The 12402-nt window shown below is 44.5% G+C and overlaps 1 protein-coding gene across 2 annotated transcripts in view; it reads right to left on the reverse strand.

Moving 5' to 3' along the window:
• Nucleotides 1-12402, reverse strand: part of LOC135541266 (constitutive coactivator of PPAR-gamma-like protein 1 homolog) — a 76480-nt gene that overhangs the window by 8980 nt on the left and 55098 nt on the right. Inside the window, exons 15-16 of one of the 2 annotated variants that reach the window (XM_064967377.1) lie at nucleotides 9856-9988; nucleotides 6510-6627 (exon numbers count right to left, since the gene is read on the reverse strand). In XM_064967377.1, the coding sequence (XP_064823449.1) occupies nucleotides 6510-6627; nucleotides 9856-9988 (251 nt within the window). Of the gene's footprint in view, nucleotides 1-6509; nucleotides 6628-9855; nucleotides 10007-12402 lie in introns of both variants that reach the window. The other variant, XM_064967376.1, reaches the window with a different exon arrangement.

Genomic DNA, 12402 nt, shown 5'->3' on the forward strand with positions numbered 1-12402 from the left:
AGAGGATGGGGACGACAGGTGGAGGAGGGGAGAGGGTGACTGGGTGGAGGAGGGGAGAGGGTGACTGGGTGGAGGAGGGGAGAGGGTGACTGGGTGGAGGAGGGGAGAGGGTGACTGGGTGGAGGAGGGGGAGAGGGTGACTGGGTGGAGGAGAGGATGGGGACGACAGGTGGAGGAGGGGAGAGGGTGACTGGGTGGAGGAGGGGAGAGGGTGACTGGGTGGAAGAGGGGAGAGGGTGACTGGGTGGAGGAGGGGAGAGGGTGACTGGGTGGAGGAGAGGAGAGGGTGACTGGGTGGAGGACTGGGGGAGAGGGTGACTGGGTGGAGGAGGGGAGAGGGTGACTGGGTGGAGGAGGGGAGAGGGTGACTGGGTGGAGGAGGGGAGAGGGTGACTGGGTGGAGGAGGGGAGAGGGTGACTGGGTGGAGGAGAGGATGGGGACGACAGGTGGAGGAGAGGAGAGGGTGACTGGGTGGAGGAGGGGAGAGGGTGACTGGGTGGAGGAGGGGAGAGGGTGACTGGGTGGAGGAGGGGAGAGGGTGACTGGGTGGAGGAGGGGAGAGGGTGACTGGGTGGAGGAGGGGAGAGGGTGACTGGGTGGAGGAGAGGATGGGGACGACAGGTGGAGGAGAGGAGAGGGTGACTGGGTGGAGGAGAGGAGAGGGTGACTGGGTGGAGGAGAGGATGGGGACGACAGGTGGAGGAGAGGAGAGGGTGACTGGGTGGAGGAGATGTTTTATTTAACCTTTATCTAACCAGGTTACACCCATTGAGGTCAAACTATTTTGTGAGGGCGACCTGGCAAGAAGGCAAAACAAGGAAATAGCAGTGTGTCCATAAAACATTACGGAAAAATACAGAATACACACAAAAGACAAGTGTCACAAGTTAAAGATACAATTGAAGATTAGAAACACCAGTAGTTAGTAACAAACAGTATTCTCGATCAGTCTTAAAAACAGACAAGGACACTAAACTCCCCTAACTTTACAATCTTCTGAAGCATGGTTCCAAGGATGAAGGGGCATTATGGGAAAAATATTGTTGCCTTAAGAACATACAAGGACAGCAGAGACTGTGAACGAAGACCGTATTAGGTGACTGATCTGGTCAGTAAGGAACAGAGACACAAAGGGAGTTAGTGCTTTAGCCTCCTAGTGGACAGAAAGGTTCATTACACCATAACATACAGAGATCACAGTGATGGGTCTGGTGTTGGTGATACATCTTAAAGCACCATGACACACTGTGTCCAGAGTTTAAGGTCCTTGCTGAGGCATATCGACACTATCACCATAATCCAGCACTGAAAGAAATGTGCTTTGAACAAGATCCTTTCTAACATTGAAAAGCAAGATTTGTTCCTGAAACACAATTTCAACTTCAGTTTCTTGGTCAAGGTATCAATGTTCTGTTGAAAATGCAACTTTTAATCCCAAGAGACTTATAGGAGGTGACCCTATAATTATAATCAATCGTCTGGCCTGTTACAGTTCACATCTGCACGTGACTCCATCTGTTAACTTTCAGAGAAGAGAAAACGAAAGGAAAACAACTTTTCTGGTTAAACACAAAGTTTCAATTGGAAAAGCTGCCTTTAACGTCAAATGCCAAAAGTAAGTACAGAAAAGCCTCAATATTAGATGCACTACAATAAACAATTGTGTCATCGGCAAACAGATGGAGATTTGCAGAGTCAACAGTCTTCCCTTTATCATTCTTAGACAGTGTAAAAAGGATCGGACCTAGAATGGAGCCCTGGGGAACTCCTTTTGTAAGCCTTGTAAACTCCTGAGCTACACACTGTTCTGTCAGAAAGGTAGTTCTGGAACCAATCCAACGCATCAACACTTAAACCAACCTTTTTTAGTCTATACAACAGCAGGGCGTGGTCAACAGTGTTGAAGGCCAACAGCAGGGCGTGGTCAACAGTGTTGAAGGCCAACAGCAGGGCGTGGTCAACAGTGTTGAAGGCCAACAGCAGGGCGTGGTCAACAGTGTTGATGGCCAACAGCAAGGTATGGTCAACAGTGTTGAAGGCCAACAGCAGGGTATGGTTAACAGTGTTGAAGGCCAACAGCAGGGCATGATCAACAGTTTCGAAAGCCTTCGATAAGTCAATAAAAAGTTAGTGATTTTTTTTTGGAGCTACAACCTCACTTACAGCAGAAATTGTACCATGCTTGGCTTTAAAACCCGACAGAAATTGAGATAAACAGAGTTAATGCTTTGGTGTAACGACATATCACACAGAACACTAATGACATACAGTGGGGCAAAAAAAGTATTTATTCAGCCACCAATTGTGCAAGTTCTGCCATTTAAAAAGATGAGAGGCCTGTAATTTTCATCATAGGTACACTTCAACTATGACAAAATGAGAAGAAAAAAAATCCAGAAAATCACATTGTAGGATTTTTTATTAATTTATTTGCAAATTATGGTGGAAAATAAGTATTTGGTCAATAACAAAAGTTTCTCAATACTTTTGTTATATACCCTTTGTTGGCAATGACAGAGGTCAAACGTTTTCTGTAAGTCTTCACAAGGTTTTCACACACTGTTGCTGGTATTTTGTACATTTCCTCAATCATATCTCCTCTAGAGCAGTGATGTTTTTGGGCTGTTGCTGGGCAACACGGACTTTCAACTCTCTCCAAAGATTTTCTATGGGGTTGAGATCTGGAGACTGGCCAGGCCACTCCAGGACCTTGAAATGCTTCTTACGAAGCCACTCCTTTGTTGCCCGGGCGGTGTGTTTGGGATCATTGTCATGCTGAAAGACCCAGCCACGTTTCATCTTCAATGCCCTTGCTGATGTTAGGCTTTGTTACTTTGGTCCCAGCTCTCTGCAGGTCATTCACTAGGTCCCCCCGTGTGGTTCTGGGATTTTTGCTCACCGTTCTTGTGATCATTTTGACCCCACGGGGTGAGATCTTGCGTGGAGCCCCACATCGAGGGAGATTATCAGTGGTCTTGTGTGTCTTCCATTTTCTAATAATTGCTCCCACAGTTGATTTCTTCAAACCAAGCTGCTTGCAGATTCAGTCTTCCCAGCCTGGTGCAGGTCTACAATTTTGTTTCTGGTGTCCTTTGACAGCTCTTTGGTCTTGGCCATAGTGGGGTTTGGAGTGTGACTGTTTGAGGTTGTGGACAGGTGTCTTTTATACTGATAACAAGTTCAAACAGGTGCCATTAATACAGGTAACGAGTGGAGGACAGAGGAGCCTCTTAAAGAAGACGTTACAGGTCTGTGAGAGCCAGAAATCTTGCTTGTTTGTAGATGACCAAATACTTATTTTCCACCATAATTTGCAAATAAATTCATTAAAAATCCTACAATGTGATTTTCTGGATTTTTTGTCTTATTTTGTCTGTCATAGTTGAAGTGTACCTATGATGAAAGTTACAGACCTCTCTTGAGAACTTGCACAATTGGTGGCTGACTAAATACTTTTTTGCCCCACTGTATCACACACACTAATGACATATCACACTGTAATGACATATCACACTGTAATGACAGAACACTGTAATGACATATCACACAGAACACTGTAATGACATATCACACAGTAATGACATATCACACAGTAATGACATATCACACAGTAATGACATATTACACAGTAATGACATATTACACAGTAATGACATATCACACAGAACAATGTAATGACACATCACACAGAACAATGTAATGACACATCACACAGAACACTGTAATGACATATCACACTAATGACATATCACACTGTAATGACATATCACACAGTAATGACATATCACACAGAACACTGTAATGACATATCACACTGTAATGACATATCACACAGAACACTGTAATGACATATCACACAGGACACTAATGACATATCACACAGGACACTGTAATGACATATCACACTAATGACATATCACACTAATGACATATCACACTAATGACATATCACACTAATGACATATCACACTAATGACATATCACACTAATGACATATCACAAAGGACACTAATGACATATCACACATGACACTAATGACATATCACACTAATGACATATCACACAGAACACTAATGACATATCACACAGAACACTAATGACATATCACACAGGACACTGTAATGACATATCACACAGGACACTAATGACATATCACACTAATGACATATCACACAGAACACTAATGACATATCACACAGAACACATGACATATCACACAGAACACTAATGACATATCACACAGAACACTAATGACATATCACACAGAACACTAATGACATATCACAGAACACTAATGACATATCACACAGAACACTAATGACATATCACACAGGACACTAATGACATATCACACAGAACACTAATGACATATCACACAGAACACTGTAATGACATATCACACTAATGACATATCACACAGAACACTAATGACATATCACACAGGACACTGTAATGACATATCACACTAATGACATATCACACTAATGACATATCACACAGAACACTAATGACATATCACACAGAACACTAATGACATATCACACAGAACACTAATGACATATCACACTAATGACATATCACACAGAACACTAATGACATATCACACAGAACACTAATGACATATCACACTAATGAATATCACACTAATGACATATCACACAGAACACTAATGACATATCACACTAATGACATATCACACTAATGACATATCACACAGAACACTAATGACATATCACACAGAACACTGTAATGACATATCACACTAATGACATATCACACAGAACACTAATGACATATCACACAGGACACTGTAATGACATATCACACTAATGACATATCACACTAATGACATATCACACAGAACACTAATGACATATCACACAGAACACTAATGACATATCACACAGAACACTAATGACATATCACACAGAACACTAATGACATATCACACTAATGACATATCACACAGAACACTAATGACATATCACACAGAACACTAATGACATATCACACTAATGACATATCACACTAATGACATATCACACAGAACACTAATGACATATCACACTAATGACATATCACACAGAACACTAATGACATATCACACAGAACACTAATGACATATCACACATGACACTAATGACATATCACACTAATGACATCACACAGAACACTAATGACATATCACACTAATGACATATCACACAGAACACTAATGACATATCACACTAATGACATATCACACAGAACACTAATGACATATCACACAGAACACTAATGACATATCACACAGAACACTAATGACCGAACGACTGGGTCGAGTCCATAGACACAGAACTAAAAGACCGAACGAGGAAATAGTAGAAATAACTTCATCAAAATACACCAATCGTTATTAGAATATGTTGGTATCCCGTGGTATAATAGTGACAACGCCCTTGAAGACAGTGTGTTTGGAGGATACATCGGCACGTTCGACTTCGTTTCGGGCCTAACACCCCCGTGCAATTATATCGTCCAAACACAGTCTGAAGGCATTATTACTTCTTCAAACCATAACATGTCTTATTCCTGTTGAGTAGAGCTTATATAATGTAGCATTTGATGTGTAGAACTAGAGAATCCCAGACAAGTTCTGTTATTGTGTCATTTCTCTGTAGATGTCTGCTTAGTTCTGTATTGTGTACACCCAGTGGACAGTTTATTAGGTAGACCCATCTAGGACCGGACCCCCCTTTGCCTCTGGACCAGGCAATGCTTTTCCACTCCTCAATTATCACGTGTTGGTGGAGCTGCTTCTTCTCGCTGATAGAACCCGATGTGGTTTAGTAGTGGAACCCGGTGTGGTTTAGGAGTGGAACCCGGTGTGGTTTAGGAGTGGAACCCGGTGTGGTTGAGGAGTGGAACCCGGTGTGGTTGAGGAGTGGAACCCGGTGTGGTTCAGGAGTGGAACCCGGTGTGGTTCAGGAGTGGAACCCGGTGTGGTTCAGGAGTGGAACCCGGTGTGGTTGAGGAGTGGAAACCCGGTGTGGTTGAGGAGTGGAACCCGGTGTGGTTGAGGAGTGGAACCCGGTGTGGTTGAGGAGTGGAACCCGGTGTGGTTGAGGAGTGGAACCCGGTGTGGTTGTCTGCTGCAACAGCCCTTCCGTGACAAGGACTGATGAGATGTGCCGCTGTTCAGTCATTTGCCAGTTTGTGGCCCGCCTGTTCGCTTGCACGATTCTTGTCACTCTTCCTTGACCTCTCTCATCAATGAGCTGTCTCTCCCCTGTCCCACCTGCTATGTCCCCTGTCCAACCTGCTATGTCCCCAGTCCCACCTGCTATGTCCCCAGTCCCACCTGCTATGTCCCCAGTCCCACCTGCTATGTCCCCAGTCCCACCTGCTATGTCCCCAGTCCCACCTGCTATGTCCCCAGTCCCACCTGCTATGTCCCCTGTCCAACCTGCTATGTCCCCTGTCCAACCTGCTATGTCCCCTGTCCAACCTGCTATGTCCCCTGTCTCACCTGGTATGTCCCGTGTCCCACCTGGTATGTTCCCTGGCTCTTGAAGCCTCTGAGGGGGAATTTGGCTCCTCGACCGAAGGTCCTGATGACAGGAGTGGAGATCACACCCCGCAGACGCCTGGGGAGCACACAACCAGTTGAGAAACATGTGACACCTTTACAGTAAAAGACAGCATTTATCCAACGATTTAGCCATGGACAGCCCCTGCCCCCACAGACAGAAAAGGATTTGAATTTATTATGGATCTCCATTAGTTCATGCCAAGGCAGCAGCTCCTCTTCCTGGGGTTTATTATGGATCCCCATTAGTTCCTGCCAAGGCAGCAGCTACTCTTCCTGGGGTTTATTATGGATCCCCATTAGTTCCTACCAAGGCAGCAGCTACTCTTCCTGGGGTTTATTATGGATCCCCATTAGTTCCTGCCAAGGCAGAAGCTACTCTTCCTGGGGGTTTATTATGGATCCCCATTAGTTCCTGCCAAGGCAGCAGCTACTCTTCCTGGGGTTTATTATGGATCCCCATTAGTTCCTGCCAAGGCAGCAGCTACTCTTCCTGGGGTTTATTATGGATCCCCATTAGTTCCTGCCAAGGCAGCAGCTACTCTTCCTGGGGTTTATTATGGATCCCATTAGTTTCTGCCAAGTCAGCAGCTAAAATAAAACACCACATAATGTACAATTCCTCCATACAACAATATTACAATGCAGTGTGTCGAGTACGTGTGTCTGTTCCAGTGATTTTAATGCCGGGAAACTCAAATCAGTTTTACCTCATTTCTACCAGCATGTTAAATCTGCAACAAGAGGAAAAAAAAAAAAACTTGACCAGCTTTACTTCACACACAGAAACGCTTACGAAGCTCTCCCTCGCCTTCCATTTGGCAAATCTGACCATAACAAAAATAAGTTTTGCTTCCCTCCAAGCCTGAGGGAGACACTTTCGAGTCGGCTTAAATTGAAGACATGGCAATATCGTCAAAGGCAAAGGGTGGCTACTTTGAAGAATCTCAAATATAAAATACATTTTGATATATTTAACACTTTTTTTTGGTTACTACATGATTCCATATGTGTTATTTCATCGTTTTGATGACTTCACTATTATTCTACAATGTAGAAAATAGTAAAAATAAAGAAAAACCCTTGAATGAGTAGGTGTGTCCAAACTTTTGACTGGAAGTGTGTCTTTGGATGTGTAGTGTCAGCGTTTGTTGCTGTCATGTCTAAGTTTGATAATCTTGCCAATGAAAAAAAATATTAAAGTATTTGGCAATATCAGTGGGTTTTGTGATGAATGAGCCAGCTGAGTTTGCCTTTTTGCCCAAAATGTATTTTAAGGTGCTGTAAAGCTTTTTAACATCATTCTTTATGTAATTTATCTTTGTTTCATAGTGTAGTTTCTTCTTTTTAATTCAGTTTAGTCACATGATTTCTCAACTTGCAGTACGTTTGCCAATCGGTTGTGTAGCCAGACTTATTTGCCGTTCCTTTGGCCTCATCCCAATCAACCATGTTTAAATTCCCTTTAAATTACATCCCTCTCAACCATGTTTCAATTCCCTTTAAATTACATCCCTCTCAACCATGTTTCAATTCCCTTTAAATTACATCCCTCTCAACCATGTTTCAATTCCCTTTAAATTACATCCCTCTCAACCATGTTTAAAATTCCCTTTAAATTACATCCCTCTCAACCATGTTTCAATTCCCTTTAAATTACATCCCTCTCAACCATGTTTCAATTCCCTTTAAATTACATCCCTCTCAACCATTTTTTAAATTCCCTTTAAATTACATCCCTCTCAACCATTTTTTAAATTCCCTTTAAATTACATCCCTCTCAACCATGTTTAAATTCCCTTTAAATTACATCCCTCTCAACCATGTTTAAATTCCCTTTAAATTACATCCCTCTCAACCATGTTTAAAATTCCCTTTAAATTACATCCCTCTCAACCATGTTTCAATTCCCTTTAAATTACATCCCTCTCAACCATGTTTAAAATTCCCTTTAAATTACATCCCTCTCAACCATGTTTCAATTCCCTTTAAATTACATCCCTCTCAACCATGTTTCAATTCCCTTTAAATGACATCCCTCTCAACCATTTTTTAAATTCCCTTTAAATTACATCCCTCTCAACCATTTTTTAAATTCCCTTTAAATTACATCCCTCTCAACCATGTTTAAATTCCCTTTAAATTACATCCCTCTCAACCATGTTTCAATTCCCTTTAAATTACATCCCTCTCAACCATGTTTAAATTCCCTTTAAATTACATCCCTCTCAACCATGTTTCAATTCCCTTTAAATTACATCCCTCTCAACCATGTTTAAAATTCCCTTTAAATTACATCCCTCTCAACCATGTTTAAATTCCCTTTAAATTACATCCCTCTCAACCATGTTTCAATTCCCTTTAAATTACATCCCTCTCAACCATGTTTAAATTCCCTTTAAATTACATCCCTCTCAACCATGTTTAAATTCCCTTTAAATTACATCCCTCTCAACCATGTTTCAATTCCCTTTAAATTACATCCCTCTCAACCATGTTTCAATTCCTCATCAATCCACAGGGATTTAACTGGCTTTACAGTCATTTTCTTAACGGGTTCATGTTTATTACTAACTGGAATAAGACATTTCATTAATGTGTCCAGTGCAGCGTCTGGTTGCTCTTCATTACACACCACAGACCAGCAGCGTCTGGTTGCTCCTCATTACGGACCAGCAGCGTCTGGTTGCTCCTCATTACGGACCAGCAGCGTCTGGTTGCTCCTCATTACACACCACAGACCAGCAGCGTCTGGTTGCTCCTCATTACACACCACAGACCAGCAGCGTCTGGTTGCTCTTCATTACACACCACAGACCAGCAGCGTCTGGTTGCTCCTCATTACACACCACAGACCAGCAGCGTCTGGTTGCTCCTCATTACACACCACAGACCAGCAGCGTCTGGTTGCTCTTCATTACACACCACAGACCAGCAGCGTCTGGTTGCTCCTCATTACACACCACAGACCAGCAGCGTCTGGTTGCTCCTCATTACGGACCAGCAGCGTCTGGTTGCTCCTCATTACGGACCAGCAGCGTCTGGTTGCTCCTCATTACACACCACAGACCAGCAGCGTCTGGTTGCTCCTCATTACACACCACAGACCAGCAGCGTCTGGTTGCTCCTCATTACACACCACAGACCAGCAGCGTCTGGTTGCTCCTCATTACACACCACAGACCAGCAGCGTCTGGTTGCTCCTCATTACGGACCACGGACCAACAACTATTCTTTATATCATCAACATAAGAATCACTCCAAAACCTATTGTACGACCTCTTACCCTCTGTTTGGTCCCCCGACAGAGACCACCTGGATGGGGAAGCCTCCTCTGCCTCGTCTGATGCCAGCCCACTGGCCCACCACCGTGCCTGCTATCTCCAGCTTCCCGCCCTGGCTGGACATGCTTGGCAGACCTGCAGACCACGGACCAACAGTGGGGACACACACACACACACGGTGGTTGTGAAATAAAACTTCTAAGAAAGTTAAGAGCAACCTAACCCGGGAATAATACTGACCCGTCTTCATGGTGTACTTATACGGAACACAAATATAAACATGCGACAATATCAAACATTTTACTGAGTTACAGTTCATATAAGGAAATCAGTCAATTTATATACATAAATCTATGGATTTCACATGACTGGGCAGGGGTGCAGCCCACTTGGGAGCAAGGTCCAGCCAATCAGAATGAGTTGTACCCTCACAGAAGGGCTTTATGACAGACAGAAATACTCCTCAGTAATGATCATGCTGTTTAATCAGCTTCTTGACTTGCCTGTCAGGTGGATGGATTATCTTGGCGAAGGACAAATGCTCACTCACAGGGATGTGAACACATTTGTTCACAACATTTGATAGAAATACGTTTTTTTAAGAGTATGGACCGTTTCTGGGATCTTTTATTTCAGCTGAAACATGAAACCCACTTTATGTGTTGCGTTCATACTTTTTTCAGTATAATTCATAAATAGTATTTATATAGTATCTACTACATCAAAACAAACACTGGCCAGGTCGACCATAACACTGGCCAGGTCACCCATAACACTAAACACTGGCCAGGTCGACCATAACACTGGCCAGGTCGACCATAACACTAAACACTGGCCAGGTCGACCATAACACTGGCCAGGTCACCCATAACACTAAACACTGGCCAGGTCGACCATAACACTGGCCAGGTCGACCATAACACTGGCCAGGTCACCCATAACACTAAACACTGGCCAGGTCGACCATAACACTGGCCAGGTCGACCATAACACTAAACACTGGCCAGGACGACCATAACACTGGCCAGGTCGACCATAACACTAGCCAGGACACCCATAACACTAAACACTGGCCAGGTCGACCATAACACTGGCCAGGTCACCCATAACACTAAACACTGGCCAGGTCGACCATAACACTGGCCAGGTCACCCATAACACTAAACACTGGCCAGGTCGACCATAACACTGGCCAGGTCGACCATAACACTAAACACTGGCCAGGTCGACCATAACACTGGCCAGGTCGACCATAACACTAAACACTGGCCAGGACGACCATAACACTGGCCAGGTCGACCATAACACTAGCCAGGACGACCATAACACTAGCCAGGACGACCATAACACGGGCCAGGACGACCATAACACTGGCCAGGACAACCATAGCACTGGCCAGGTCGACCATAACACTAAACACTGGCCAGGACGACCATAACACTGGCCAGGTCGACCATAACACTGGCCAGGACGACCATAACACTAAACATTGGCCAGGACGACCATAACACTAGCCAGGACGACCATAACACTAAACACTGGCCAGGTCGACCATAACACTAAACACTGGCCAGGTCGACCATAACACTAAACACTGGCCAGGACGACCATAACACTGGCCAGGATGACCATAACACTAAACACTGGCCAGGACGACCATAACACTAAACACTGGCCAGGTCGACCATAACAATGGCCAGGTCGACCATAACACTGGCCAGGTCGACCATAACACTGGCCAGGTCGACCATAACACTAAACACTGGCCAGGACGACCATAACACTGGCCAGGACGACCATAACACTGGCCAGGACGACCATAACACTAAACATTGGCCAGGACGACCATAACACTGGCCAGGACGACCATAACACTAGCCAGGACGACCATAACACTAAACACTGGCCAGGTCGACCATAACACTGGCCAGGTCGACCATAACACTAAACACTGGCCAGGACGACCATAACACTGGCCAGGATGACCATAACACTAAACACTGGCCAGGATGACCATAACACTAAACACTGGCCAGGACGACCATAACACTAAACACTGGCCAGGTCGACCATAACACTGGCCAGGTCGACCATAACACTGGCCAGGTCGACCATAACACTGGCCAGGTCGACCATAACACTGGCCAGGTCGACCATAACACTAAACATTGGCCAGGTCGACCATAACACTAAACATTGGCCAGGTCGACCATAACACTAAACACTGGCCAGGTCGACCATAACACTAAACACTGGCCAGGTCGACCATAACACTAAACACTGGCCAGGACAACCATAACACTAAACACTGGCCAGGTCGACCAAAACACTGGCCAGGTCGACCATAACACTAAACACTGGCCAGGTCGACCATAACACTGGCCAGGACCACCATAACACTGGCCAGGACCACCATAACAATGGCCAGGACCACCATAACAATGGCCAGGACCACCATAACACTGGCCAGGACCACCATAACACTGGCCAGGACCACCATAACACTAAACACTGGCCAGGACGACCATAACACTAGCCAGGACGACCAT

This window comes from Oncorhynchus masou, chromosome 6 (genome assembly GCF_036934945.1).
Source record: "Oncorhynchus masou masou isolate Uvic2021 chromosome 6, UVic_Omas_1.1, whole genome shotgun sequence".
NCBI lineage: Eukaryota > Metazoa > Chordata > Actinopteri > Salmoniformes > Salmonidae > Oncorhynchus > Oncorhynchus masou.